The sequence below is a fragment of the Lissotriton vulgaris genome, chromosome 2_2 (assembly GCF_964263255.1).
Source record: "Lissotriton vulgaris chromosome 2_2, aLisVul1.2, whole genome shotgun sequence".
NCBI lineage: Eukaryota > Metazoa > Chordata > Amphibia > Caudata > Salamandridae > Lissotriton > Lissotriton vulgaris.
In genome coordinates this window covers 74,062,379-74,077,747 of record NC_141688.1, presented here as the reverse complement: position 1 = coordinate 74,077,747, position 15,369 = coordinate 74,062,379, and the positions used below count along the sequence as shown (strand labels likewise).

Below are 15,369 nucleotides of genomic sequence, written 5' to 3'. Positions count from 1 at the left end.
GCTGCCAGGTGTACTCTCAGCGAGGATGAGCTTAGCTTTGCCTTCAGCAGGTGCATGAGGTACCTTAGCACTGTTGACTCCCTTGTCATCTTTCTGTGTAGCTTCTTCTTGCTGCACGATTGTGTGAACCTTGTCCATTTCGCCAAATAGCACCTTTGTGTGCTAGGCCTCCTTGCCTCGCGCAGTACCTGCAGGGTGCTCTCCGGTAACCTCAGGTGCGTGAACTCTATGTCTTCAGGAGCCATGCAGCTAGGCTGAGGCTCTCTGGTTCTGGGTGTAGTACCTCTCCGTTTTGCATGGACAGTAGGTCTTTTCTTCTCCCGAACTTGTGGGGTGCACCTTGTGCCATTTCCATTATCTGTGAGTACCATGTCTGCCTGGCCCTTTGTGGTGCCACCAGGATCAGAGTCATGTTGCTGGTCCTGCACTTGTTGAGCACTCTGTGTATCAGGGGTATCGGGGGAAAAGCGTAAGCAAATGGCCTTGACCAGCTTATCCATAAGGCATTCCCCAGGGAGCCTTCCCCTGGTTGCCTGGAGGCGAAGCTTTGGCATTTTGCATTCTGGTGTGTTGCAAATAGGTCTCCAGTCGGTGTTCCCCACCTTCTAAATAGCCTTAGCGTTTCCTGTGCATTGAGCTCCCACTCGTGGGACGCCGATGTCTGTCTGTTGAGCCAGTCTACCTTCACATTGTCTTTCCCTGGTAGGTGTATGGCTAGCAGGTCTATCTTTAGTGGGATGGCCCATCTCCATATCTCCTGCGCTAGGTTCGATAGCGGCGGAGATTGCGTTTCTCCCTGCTTGTTGATGTAGAACATAGTTGTTGTTTTGTCCGTCTGGATCAACACGCTTGCTGTACAAGTTTTTCTGGAAGGCTTTCAGGGCGAGGAACACGGTCTTAAGCTCTAGGTAGTTGATGTGTTTGACCGCATCCGCTGGAGTCCAGAGACCCCTCACCCTGAGCTTTCTCATGTGCGCTCACCATCCTTTCTGGGATGCGTCTGTGGTGATGGTCTGCGTTGGGCACTGTGTGCGTTACAACCACTAGATCTTCCCAACTCCCTGTAGCTTGTGACCATTGTTCTTGCAGCCATTCTTGAAATGGTCTCATGTGGAGGCGTACAATTTGGTACTAGATGGATGCATGAGGACATCATGCCCATGACCTTGCTCGCTGTCCTCACTGTCAGAGCTCGCCCCTTCTGGTAGAGGCACGTCTCCTTCAGTAGCGCCTGTGTCCTCTTGTCGCTGGGGAACACCTTGCTCTGAGCCCCTAGGAAGACTTTTGCTTGCTCTGGTTCCATAGAGGATTTCTGCCAGTAAATGGAGAAACCCAGGTCCATCAAAGTCTTTGTCACGCGCTCGGCATGTTCCTTGCATGTCCTGTGTGAATTTGCCTTTATTAGCCAGTCGTCCAGGTAAGGGTATACATGGAACCTTTGCCTTCTCAGGTGCGCTGCCACAGCTGCGAGGCATTTATTGAAGACCCTTGGTGCGGATTTTAGTCCGAACGCTAGGGCTGTGAACTGGTATTGATGTTTGTTGATGGTAAATCTGAGCAGATATTTGTGCAGCCTGTTCATCGGGATGTGCAGGTAGGAGTCTATGGTAGCCATGAAATCTCCGTCCCCTATCTGGGGAATGACCTCCTGTAGAGACGTCATTTTGAACTTTTGTGTCTTTATGGATTTCTTCAAGAACCTGAAGTCCAGGATGGGTCTTAGTGTTTCATCCACTTTTGGTACCAGGAAGTAGGTGGAGTACACTCCCTTGTTCCTTTCTTGGTATGGTACTGGTTCGATGGTCTCCTTTTGGAGCAGTTCCTCCGCCTCCCTTTGAAGTAGTTCCAGTTCTTTTCCTGACTGCACTCTCTTCTTTGGTCTGGCGGTGTCCTTTCCAGTTCTATACAGTATCTGAACTGTATGATGCTCAGTATCCACTTGTCTGATGTTATCTTCTTCCACTCACTGAAGAAGTGACTTAGCCTGCCTCCTACTGGTATTACATGTTTCATGTTATTTGGCCCGTGTAACCCTGTGTTGGTTCTCTTGTGCTCCACCCTGGGAGGCGTTGTGTGGGTGGGCACATGCTGTGTGACAGCGTCACTTAGAGGTGCCTTGATGGCCTCCTCTTTTGTTCTGGCCACGTCTGTTTCCTCTCCCGCTGAAGGAGTGGCCCCTTTGCTGGTTGTGCCAGGTTTGTTTTTGGTGTCCCTGCTGTGCCTGGTTATCTCCCTGGTTGGACTACTGGAAGGCCTGGTGCGACGTTCCTGACTGGTTTCCCCCCCTTCTGTTCGGTCTCCGTGAAGGGGTACCCCTCTTCATTCCTCTGAATTGCAAGGCCCCCATGGACCTTGCAGTGTCGTTTTCCTTTTTGAGCTAGGTGAGTTTGTCATCCACCGGCGCTCCAAACAGTGTCTCCCCATTGAATGGGTTGCTAAGAATGTTGTGCTGAACCTCTTGTTTGAAACCTGAGATCCTGAGCCAGGCTTGCCTTCTTTCCGTTACTCCCAACATCATCAGCCTACTGGATGTGTCTGCTCCATCCAAGGCCGTTTTGAGGCAAGCGTTCACCACATTCTTCCCCTCCTCCACGAGGTGTGAGGCTCTATGTTGGTACTCTTGTGGAAGGTGCTTCGTCAGCTGCCCAATTTGGTCCAGGATTTGGTACTGGTGCCTATTCAGTAGGGCGCTTGAGTTCGCCATCCATTGCTGCATTCCTCTCTATCTTTCTTCTAGTCCAGTCCATCCTCCTGCTTTCCGTGTCTGGTGGTGGCCCTGATGTCGTCAGCACATTTGCCCTCTTCCTTGCGGTCGCCGTGATAATGGAGTCCATCAAGACTGTCCTTCTGACGTACGGGGGATCTTTCGTGGAGTGTTTGTATTTCTTCTCCGTCCTCGGCGTAACGGACCTGCATGTCGCCGGTTCCTTGAACGCCTCCTTCCCCTGAGCCATGACACTTACAAGCATTGCGAGATACTGGCTCCTGCTCTGCGTGGGTAGTAGGGTCTCCAATAGGAAGTCAGACTTTTGTTTCTCTTCGTCGAACGATTCCCGGACAGCTACACAGCCCAAAAGAACGCCACTCGCAGCCATCACCAACTCATCAGAGCCGCCAAACAGGCCTCGTTCAAGGACCACCTTGACAACATTGCACACAATAGTAAGGAGCTCTTCAACATCGTGAAGGAACTCTCCAACCCCAGCTCCAACGCCAACGACATCCCCCCTTCTCAAGACCTATGCGACTCACTGGCTACCTTCTTCTACCGCAAGATCACCGACATCCACGACAGCTTCAAAGCCACGACCGCCCGACGACTACCGCCCCCACCACCACCACAAGCACCAACCATCTGCTCTCCTGGACAAGCGTCAACGACAACGACACCAGCGAGATCTTGAAGACCATCCACTCCGGCTCACCGCTAGACCCATGCCCCCACCACATCTTCAACAAATCTCGCGCATTCATCGCACCCCATCTCAGAAATGCCATCAACAGCTCCTTCGAGACAGCAACCTTCCGGAAAGCTGGAAACATGCAGAGATCAACGCCCTAATCAAGAAACCAAAGGCGGACACCAAGGACCTCAAGAACTTCCGGCCCATCTCCCTGCTCCCTTTTCCGGCTAAGGTCACAGAGAAAATCGTCAACAAACAGCTGACCCGCTACCTCGAAGACAACAACATTCTGGACCCATCCCAGTCCGGTTTCCGCAGCAACCACAGCACCCAGACCGCCCTCATTGCCGCCACAGGTGACATCAGGACCTTACTAGACAACGGAGAAACAGCAGCCCTCATCCTCCTGGACCTGTCAGCCGCCTTCAACACGGTCTGCCACCGCACCCTACGCACACGCCTACCCGACGCCGGAATCAGAGGGAAGGCCCTGGACTGGACCACATCCTTCCTCTCCGGCAGAACTCAGAGAATCCGCCTCCCTCTTTCCATTCCAAGGCCACCAAGATCATCTGCGGGGTACCCCAAGGCTCGTCCCTCAGCCCAACGCTGTTCAATATCTACATGGCACGCCTCGCCCACATCGCCCGCCAACACAACCTCAACATCATCTCCTACGCAGACGACACCCAGCTGATCATCTCCCTCACCAACAACCCCCACACAGCCAAAACCAACCTCCACGAAGGAATGAAGGCCGTCGCCGACTGGATGAAGAACAGCCGACTGAAAATGAACTCGGACAAGACTGAGGTCCTCATCCTTGGGTCCACCCCTTCAACCTGGAACGACTGGTGGCCGACCACACTGGGAACTGCTCTGACACCCACAGACCACGTAGCAACCTAGGGGTCATCCTCGACTCCACCCTCACCATGACTAAGCAGGTCAACACTGTCTCCTCCTCCAACATCCTCTGAATGCTACGTAGGATCTTCAAGTGGATCCCCACTGAAACAAGAAGAACAGTCACTCAGGCCCTTGTCACCAGCAGGCTGGACTACAGTAACGTCCTCTAGGCAGGAGCATCGGCCAAGTTCCTGAGACGGCTGCAACGCATCCAGAACACCTCGGCACGTCTGATCCACAACATCCCCCGCCGCAGTCACATCACTCCCCACCTGAGAGACCTACACTGGCTCCCCGTCAACAAGAGGATAACCTTCAAGCTCCTATCCACGCACACAAAGCCCTCCACGACATCGGCCCAGCGTACCTCAACAGATGACTCCGCTTCTATACCCCCACCCGCAAGCTCCGCTCTGCCGACCTCGCCCTCGCCGCTGTACCCTGCATCCGAAGAACGACAGCCGGAGGCAGATCCTTCTCCCACCTTGCTGCCAAGACCTGGAACACCCTCCCCACCAACCTACGGCAGACCCAAAACCTACTGGCCTTCAGAAGACTACTCAAGACCTGGCTCTTTGATCAGTAGCACCACCCACCCACCCCCTTGAGACCCTCACGGGTATGTTGTGTGCTCTACAAATGTCCCGATTGATTGATTGATAGGCCTATAATTAAATCTTTTTCTTATCGTGTCACATTTGCCATGCACTCAAAGGCAGAGGTCAAATTTCAGGCTCTGTCTTCCGAGGGTGCTTGGTGTTAACTTTTCTTTACTCCGACTTCAAAATGAGAGGATTTATGTGACAATCTTGCTGTACTCTGGGGGTAAGGGAACAGTTTTTTTTCTAGCAAACAACATTTAAATGAACTGCAGAAGTACTTCAGAGTGTTTCAGAATTCTGAAGTGTACTGGAAACAAATACTTTAATGTGGTAAAAAAAAAATACATACACCAGGTGATGCCATTTCCACACATTATCATTTGTGTGCTGTATAGTTTTATTAGGGAAACTGTAGCTCTGTGCAAATGTAATGGTCATTTCAATTCAGAATGTGTTGTCTGTAATGGTAGTGTGCTAACACCCCAGGCATACTCCACTCTATGCCACTCCTATCTACTCTGCACCATTCTACTTTACACCCTGCGCCACTGCACTCTTCTCCACCCTGCACTACTCTACTGTATGCTAATGCACTCTACACCACTCCACTGTACGCCACTCTGCACCACTGCACTCTACGCCACTCTACACTCTTGCACTTGACGCCACACCACTATACTCTGCTCTGAAGCACTCTATACACTGCACTCAATGCCACTCTACTCTGCACAACTCTATGCCACTGCACTCGATTCCTCTCTACTCTACGCCACTGCACACTATGCCACTCTATTCTGCACCGCTGCACTCTACTATGCACCACTCTAATCTACGCTACTGTAGTATACAATGCTGCATTCTATGCCGCTACACTCTATGCAACTATACTCAGCAACACTCTATGCCAATGCACTCTACACCAGTCCACTCTGTGCTAATGCACTTTACTCTACATCACTATGCTACTGCACTCTACTCTGCACTACTGTACTCAAAGGCACTGTACATTACGACACTTCACTCTATGCCACTCTAAACCACTGTACTCAACGACACTATACTGTGTAACATTGCACTCTTGGCCACATAACTCTATGCTACTGCATTCTTTGCCACTTTACTCTGCATCGCTCTACTCTACGCCTCACCACTCTGCTCTAGGCCAATGCACTCTACAACACTAGGCGAAGAGTGTAGTGATACAGAGTAGAGACTCTGCACCACTCTACACCAATCCATGCCACTGCACTTTATGCCACTCTACTCTGTATCACGGTACCCTATGTCCCTGTATCCTACGCCACTCTACTATACTCTGCACCACTCCACTCTTCACCACTGCACTCTACTTTGCACCACTCTAATCTACAACACTGCATTCTACGCTGCTCATTTCTGTTGCTGCACTTTACATTACTATACTCTGCAATACACTACAGTAATACACTCCACAACAGTCCACTCTATGCCACTCCACTGAACGCCACTCTACGTGACTTCTCTGTATGCCATGCCAATACACTACACTCTATGCCACTCCATTCTATGACCAGCGCTCTACTTCATTCTTCGTCATTCCACTCAATGACACTCCAGACCCCTCTCCACTACGCCACTAACTTTTAGCCATGCCAAACAGTCACGCTGATGTACAACAAGGCTAAAACAAATTGGCAAAGCCAATAGCTCTTACATAGGAGAGACATACTGGATTTGCAAAGCCTTGTTCCCATGATGATTAAGGCTTCCAGCTTTCTGTGTTTACAGAAAAATACAGTTAGAAAATAGTGTGTTACTTGTCTGTATTTATTTTTAAAAGTCGAACAATACAGATAATTGAGTTTCTTTTGAGTGACTATCTAGGCTCCTATCTAGGCTCTCACGTGTTCAAAGTATGACTGCATGTTTATCAGTTAAATAAATGTAGAAATATAGATTTTACGACATTTATTTACAAAACAGGATAAAAATGGATAAATACTGAAAAGATGGACACAAAATAAATATGTATAATTACAGCCAGAAATGTAAAAAAAAATGTGCTTTTGATAAAACTGGAAGCCCAAATTATAACTTATAAATCTCATGGAGTACACTGAAACTAACAAAATAAATCAAGAAAGCATTGGCTAAAGCAAAGCAGAGTATCAGGATTTGTATAGGGATAATTACAATGAAAAAATAATAAAGCAAGAAATTAGTAGATGGATACATAAGCAACATAGTGAAAGCGTGGAATTCAAGTAACATGCAGAAGGGGAGATCACTGTTCCTTGTGTAGATGAAAATTAGACAAGTGCGTAATAAATAATGCGGTTACGTATTGAATGATAATGAGAGTATATGGTGGAAGGCATGGAGTGCTCGTAGGATGATACAATGTTAGAGTCGTTTGCAAGATGGAAACATTTTTAGAGGTGGACAGCATTCTTTCAGGAATATATGATGTATTCTTTTTTTATTTTGTATTTTTAAATGGAAGATTATGTTGTGATAGGAGAAGCAAACATGTTCCATTTCTAAAGTAATGTTGTTTGGAGGGAAGTTGCGGGTTGGATAGTTGTAAGTGTGGCCCAGTTGATACGCAATAAGTCAGCATAGAGACCCATACCCTTATACTGACCCAATCTCTTTTGTTCTAACATACCCCTTCTTGTCAAACTTTCACAAAGCAGGGTTTTTCAATCTCTACCCGTCTTGCAATCAATGCCATTCTACAAAGTCTGTGCACAAAGCGTTGTGTAGGCATTCCCAAACCTCACACCAAGTAAAGCTCCATCATCACTGACCCTTACCACCAATCACAAAGATCTACCCCAACAGCAAAGAATTTTCTACTCCATCTATCTCCTTACTTCAGCGTTGCTCAGCTCTAACGTGGTCCTCTTGTAATGCTTGAAACTTTCGATCCCCAAGTTGTTCACAGTGATGAGTCCATATTTTCCTTTTGAATCTGGCTCCAGTGGCCAGTACTGACCACACTTTTTCCTGCCCCCCTCTTCAACCCTACAGGCACAAATAGAAAATAGAGAACAGGGTGAGTGGAAAAACAAAAGACATAAGAGGAGATAAGAGAGGAAGGTGTTAGCTAAGGGGCGATGATTGGAGTTGACTTCGGAGGGTTAAACCATCGGGGACATAAGCAACTATCAGAGAACACACCTTTACATCCACATGTGAAACTGGACTATGTTCCACCATAAGGTAGCAAACAATAGAACGATTGCCATGAACTTGAATAAGTTTTGATATTGGAGCAGACTGGCCCCGATTGGCAAGTGTCTGAGCAAGCTGTGGACACCTGGAAATCCTTGGCAGCAAACTTTCGTAATTAACCAACAAGTGGGACTGGAATTCTGAAGTGGCCTGGCTGACCCAGCTGTTCCCAATTGCATAAATTTCAGACATATACATTCTATGAAAAAGCACATTTTCTTTAAAGAGCAAAACTAAAATATCAATCACAGCTATTTGAGTATCTCCTACACAACATAGGAAGTGCATTATTTTGCAAGCACACAATTCTATGGAGCAACTTGCAGTGATGGAGTACATACACACATTATGGGAATGAGAACTAAAGGTAATATACACGTCTAAAACGCTGTATTTGTAACACATTAGACAGAGTTGCCATTGACACAAAATACATCGTTAAACTGCTTGGAGTTGTTGGCCAATAATTACTGCTTTCAACATCCTCTAATAGTTGTTTAACCACACAGTACAGCACAATACTGAGTATTTCTCAACTGGGCAAGGGTCGTCCCTAAATTGGTAAAGTGGCTTTAAAGGGGGAATTAATACCCGGTCTGACTAACAGTTGCAAATGTAATAAATTAGATTTTTGAAGTCTGAGTACTACCCAAAAAAAAAAAAAAATTCAGATGCAGCTTTCTTGACTACATAGTGTACAACCTCGTATAGGGCATGAGCCCTTAACATATAATCCTTGCACCAGGCATTCTAAAGCACACAGCCCTTACAAATACCCAGCTCTCTTGAGGACCAGATGGTATGCCTGCCAATGAACTTCAAGGACGGGAAAAATACATACCTTCAATGTACATCCTCAATAGGACTACACACAACCAACAGACAAGCCATTTCATTGCCAATGCTGCCAACCAGGTGTTTTGTTTTTTCATCTGCATTCTACTGCTCCAGCTAGGCAACACCCTGTTCCACTGTGTGTATGTTCCACTAACTATTGGTCCACTCTATGCTGTACTGGAGACCTTTTGCTATTTTAATTTCACAATTCCTGGTTCAGGAGCCAAGAAGTTATACCCAAATCTGTTCAGAGAGTTCCATAGATGATTTGACTGATAGATGTATGTTCAGTCCTTTTATGATCCATTTTATGAATCGAATAAAGTTTTGAAATGAAATGACTGATAGATGCGTTGTAAGACCAATGTTTAATATAAATGAGATATGGTCTGCTTGTCGGACTTCTGAAGTCTAGTTTTTACCTTTTTCTTGGTCTTGGTCTCCCAATACTTCCGTACTTGACTCTACCTACGTCCTGCTAACACTCTCATTAGCTGCTCTTTGCTGGGATTGGTTCTCTACTTGTTGTCAACTTTAACGGGCTTTAGCAGCCTTAGAAGTTTTTTAATGATATTGGCTTCCAGCTACAACTGAATGGGATTTCATTTTGTGAACACTTATCTGTGGATCTGTGGTAAAGTGACTGTTAAACGGGATCACCCTTACCTTGGGGTCAGTATCTCTTGGATAAAAGAGAAATGGTCATATACTGTTTTCAACAATTTCCTGTTAACTGTTCAAATTGTCACGAACCTCTTGTATCAAAAGGTGGGGAGAGAACCGAGGTGGCATGTAAGGGGATAAGACAGAATAATAGGTGTACAACACTGTATTATGTACAAAGTCTTGCAAAGTTTCGTTCCCGTGTTGGCAGTAGTAAGTGTGAATCCTGAAGCGGCCTTCTCACTATTAAAATGTTTTTAATCCTGCACCATTTTGAAAGCCAATGGTTGTTTTAAAGTGTAGCATGTCATGTTTTTAGACGCTTTTGTTAGAAATACTATAAATTAAGTGCAATAATTAAGGAAGGGATAATTACTAATGATCATTGGGGAAAGGTGATCAGCCATCACGCAGGGGCCTCGCTACTTCTGCATCCTGCTTTAAGTACCAGACTCAGCTGCCCTGTTTGCATCAAGATGCTTATCTCAGAGTTTGGAGAAACTTTCACTGCCATGCGTCTGTTATACAGTACTAATAAAAGAATTCACCTTCTGCACCCATGAAAGGGAACAGGCCATCCACCCTGGGATGTACTACACCTGAAGAACTGTACAGAACTGTACTTATCTGGAGGGTTCAGGGAATCTGGATCATTAAGGCTTCACATTTTGTGCCCAGTTCCCATCAGTAACTGGAAGATGGGATGTGATCTTTCGCCAGAGTAAGAGCAAAGGCCAGGCTGTTCAACCCTTCGTTCATCACGCTTAATCCTCCTTGCAGCAAGCTCACTCACTGTTGGGTCTGCTGCAAATAACACATGCAAACACTGTAAAGTCCTCTCATTAGCCTCATTTCTTCAACCCCTGCTGCACTGTTCTCTAACACCTTTAGCCTCCTAAACACAAATTATTTATGAACCCCAGTTTTTACCCCAGCAGACCAAACTGTCAAAAGAATGATAGGGCTGCTAAGTGGCAATGGAATAGGGAATTCAGACTTTGCTTGCTCCTACAACAAGGTGTATGATTGTTGTTTGCTCTTTAATCAGTTCCTCCCAGGAATATGCAGTGTCTCCCTAAATGTCTTTTTTCGGGATTGTTACTGTTGAAACATACTGTTCATGGCTATTGTTTGTAAAAACGTGTGTCCTTGACTTCATCTTTACAACATCTGGTCAAGTTTATTGAACTACATTCATTCACACATTAAGTTGGAGAACAAAGTACAAACTCAACTGGTAGCACTTAAAGCAGCACATTCGCTGCAAGTTTAACCCAGGTCAGCTAGCCCTCTCTTGGTCAACTACACTCACCAAGGATGGCAAGCAGGAAAATTCCATTTGGCACTCTTTTCCAGATAGCACCAGTGTTCTGCTACACCTAGGATCCGAAGCAGTCCATTTTTAGTTAGGGGTGTTAGAGTGAAAGGACCAGATCATTTTCATAGGGTCCTGAGAGAATAAAGGGAGAGGCGTACGGAGCACAATAACAGAGCGCACCGTAGACTGGATTCACTCAACTGAACACTAAAATTGGACAAGTCTGAGAGAGGAGGTAATCATTGAGCTCGGTTTTAAAGTTCAAACTTCGGAAAGCAGAAGTAGACAGTATACGTTTCTGGCCAGGTAGCTCAGTATGTACCATACTAACTCTACACTTACCTTGTTGTCATAACTATGACCAGCACATTCTGCTCCCAGACCATGCGCCAAAAGTCAGAGTATGTGTTCTCCAGGGGCCCTATAACGTGAAAATGAAACATGTAATTGTTACAAGTCTACAATCATAAACACATATACTCTACCACGCACACAAACGTCTAATCAAGGCAGAACTGGGTGCCTCACACCCTACCCTTCCATACCATTAATTGTGCAAATGTGACGTTCAACGCTCAAGCTAAAGCTGGTCTTCTTGTGAAGGCCTTCTAAAATGTCTTTAGTTGCAAAATCAGCAACACAGTAATGGTAGAGATCAAAAAAGTTTTTTCTGCAAGCAATAACAGTTGAGAAATTGAATCTAAGGGCTTAAAGGAAAGAATGTTGAAGAACTGATCTTGTTATATGAGGAAGATAAGAAAAAACGTATTTTCTAGAAGGAAGCTGCTTTTGCACTGAGAGTTTTAACAGGATGGTGTACCAAGGTTGACAAGCCCATGTGGGGGCTACTAAGATTAGTGTAAGGGACGTTTGTCTGAACTTCCGAACCAGTAATGGGATTAGTGGGAGAGGCGGAAAAGCGTAAGCAAATATCCCTGACCAATTCACCCATAGAACATTGACCTTGGATACTGGGTGTGGGAACCTGGATGCAAAGCTTGGGCATTTTGCGTTGGGTACTGCGGCAAACAAATCTATCTGTGTTAAACCCCATTTTTAGGTCTCGGCTAGCGTAGGCTGCGCACATCCGCAGTCTCGCTGGCGAGATTTAATGACTGAGTAGCGAGGTTAAGCCCCGCCACTCTTCTCCATTGGCTGGCCCCCTAAACGGCGGCCAGCCATTGGAGAAGAGGTCTCAGTGACATCATTCTCTCGCTCTAAACCCAGTCTTTTTCAGATTGAGGGGCGTGTTTTTTAGTTTCTTTCTACCCTCTTCTCCATTGGCTGGAATGTAAAAACAACAGTCAAAAACACGCTCGTTGTTTACATTCCAGCCAATGGAGTAGAGGGGAGAAAGAAAAACACGCGCCCCCCCCAATCGCAAAAGGACGGGGCTTACAGACATGGCGAGCGCTTGTTGGGCTTCCGTGTTGGGTTTACTTTTCCCCTATCCATCTTTGGTGTTCTGTTATTGTGCCAAGAATTTGTCTTTCGGTTAAAGGCACATACTCTGTCACATACACTGTCAATCTGCAAAATCGGCCCCTGGATTACCAATTCAGGTATGGCCCCCAAATCCTCGCCTCGCCCCAGGTGATAATTTTAACACAGGCACCGTGCCTTTGAGAAGCAGCGCATGCGCGGGCAGGCACATCCCCCCTCTGACTGTCTCGCATTGCCCATTTATTTCTTGTAGTCTAGGATACAGAGTCTTGTCTTATACAGAGTCACAAACATTTCAGGACCGTGTCTTAGCATTGTCTGTACCAGGCCGTGCATAACAGGAAATGTAGTTCTGGTTTAGACTGATAGCATGTTTGGACTCCCACGATCGCTAATGAATAGGAATTTTGCGTTGTATTTTTCAGTAGCTTTGTATTTTATTTATTTGAGTTTCAGAATGCGCTAGCTGGACCCAAGATCATCAGAGCCCTTTACAAGTTGTGTGAATGTGCAGATACCATTGCAAGACTAGAGTCTCAGAGCGCATTACAAATTGTGGGAAAATATGCAAATACATTTACAAGAGGTACATGATGTTATTCATAATATCCAAGACACAAGATAGTAAAGCACTAAGTGGTTATAATGTCATAAGGTAGAACGCAGGGCACAAGGAGGAGAACAACATTAGGGATAACAAGCATTTGCAATGCAAAAGGTCTCGCATTTTTGAGAGTTCAAGTTATAGGCGTAGTAAATGACAATGGCTTTTACCCATGTGTTTTGGTTTGGAGTGGATGTATGTAGTGTGGAATTATGTGGTTTGGCTACGGGCTCACAAAATGTAAGATTGTACGTCCGTCCTCTCGACCCACTCCACCCCCTCCATGGGAACCATCTCACTGCACCTTATAGCCCGTCACTAAGCAAAAGGTGCATTAACCTTCCCTGTGGTAGCCCATTCCGAGTTTTGACCTGAGAAGCACAAGGCCTGTTTATTTTTCAGCAGTTTTCTTTACATTTTATTCTCCCCTCTACTCTGCCTGTTTCTAGCTCAGTTATTTTTCTTCATCTTTTCTATTTTTCCTGCCAGTGCTTGTACTTTCGCTTGAATCCTGTTGATTTAAACATTTAAGGCACTAGTAGTGTTTCTAAATGTCCATTGTAAACCCATTCGTATACTATTTTGGGTAAGAGTGTGTGTGGTTCTGTGTGTGTGTGTCTGTGTGGCTCTGTGGCTGTGTGTGTGGCTGTGTGTGTGTGTGTGTGTGGCTCTGTGTGTGTGTGTGTGGCTATGTGTGTGTGGCTATGTGTGTGTGTGTGTGTGTGGGGCTATGTGTGTGGCTCTGTGTGTGGGTGCAAATGCAATAGGTCTCGCATTTGCGAGAGATTAAGCTATTGGCATTGTAAATGACAATGCCCTTTATTTATCTGTTTTCAAAACCAACACATAAATAAACAGTTTGTCATTTACAATGCCAATAGCTCTAACTTTTGCAAAGGCAAGACCGTTGCATTGTAAATGCTTCTTGAAAGTAGGAAAGAAGAACTTGGGGGTGAATTTCCCATTTGTGTACTTGCTGCCTATGTCTGCTGAGCAGGTCTGCAATCTGATTGTCTTTTACTGGAAGGTGTTCTGCTAGGAGATAGATTTTGTGGTGAATCGCCCAATTCCAAATGCTTTGAGCAAGACGCGACAGAGAGAGTGAGTCCCTACCTGTTTCTATAAGTAGTACATTGCTGTCATGTTGTCTTTGCGAACTAAGACAGTCTTGCCTACAAGTTGGGCGAGAATAGCTTTGAGTGCTAGGAACACTGACAGAAGTTCCAGGTAGTTGATGTGGAGATATTTGTGATTGTCCGACCACAGTCCATGTACAGTGTTATGTTGCAGATGGGCACCCCAACCTGTTAACGATGCGGCTGTTGTCCGTATAGTCTGTGGAATCGGGTCTGTGAAAGGTGGCCCTTTTGCTAAGTTTTGAGGATTCCACCACTGGAGAAAGCGATGAGTGCGGCTTTCTACCAACACTAGATCAGTTAATAGACCCTGTGACTGATTCCACTGACTCGCTAGACATTCTTGCAGAGGACGCATGTGAAGCCTTGCATGAGGTACTATTGTAATGCGGGATGCCATCATTCCCAACAGTTACATGAAGACTCTGGCTGGTAATGATTGGTTGGGATGGAATTGTAATAGTGTGGCCTGAATATTGTGAATTCTGGCTACATTGGGAGGGACAAGAACTTTGAGTGTGTTGAGGGAAGCTCCCAGATAAGATTGCACTTGTGACGGTCACAGGTGAGACTTTTGTGCATTTATTGTAAAACCTAACTGGTGAAGTAGGTGCAGTGTTGTCTGAGCGTGTAGAATACAGTTCTGGTAAGTGCCGGCTTTGACAAGCTAGTCATCCAGTTAAGGGAAGACATTTATACATTGTCTTCAGAGATGAGCAACTACTACTGCGAGACATTTGGTGAACACTCTGGCTGTGGGGTCACCAAATGGAAGTACCTTGAACTTGTAATGTTTGCTATCACAAACCTGAGGTATTTGCGATGAGCGGGATGAAGTGAAATATGAAAGTAGGCGTCCTTTAGATCTAGAGTAGACAAAGTCACCCTACTCCAAAAGAGGAAGTACTTGTTGAAGAGTTACCATGTGAAAGTGCTCTGACAATAAGGATTTGTTTAACTCCCTGAGATCTAGAATAGGTCTCAAGAACCCGCCCTTTTTGGGAATTAGAAAGTAAAGTGAATAAACCCCTGACCCTTGGTACTTAAGTGGGATTGGTTCTTTCGCCCCTTTGAGTAATAAAGATTGCACTTCTTCTTGGAGCTAGTGCTTGGGGTCTGGTGATATTTTGTGAAATTGAGGAGGAATGTTTGGAGGATGGTAGATAAGCTCCCGGCATTGATAAAGTTGGATAATTCCAAGTACCCATGTGTCTGTTGTTCTTGATTTCCAAATGGG

At 45.8% G+C, this 15,369-nt stretch overlaps 1 protein-coding gene across 1 annotated transcript in view; it reads right to left on the bottom strand.

Moving 5' to 3' along the window:
- Positions 1-15,369, bottom strand: part of PTPN9 (protein tyrosine phosphatase non-receptor type 9) — a 354,751-nt gene that overhangs the window by 54,242 nt on the left and 285,140 nt on the right. Inside the window, exons 10-11 of the mRNA XM_086959304.1 lie at positions 11,292-11,370; positions 7,771-7,921 (exon numbers count right to left, since the gene is read on the bottom strand). Coding sequence (XP_086815430.1) covers positions 7,771-7,921; positions 11,292-11,370 — 230 coding nt within the window. The remainder of the gene's footprint in view (positions 1-7,770; positions 7,922-11,291; positions 11,371-15,369) is intronic.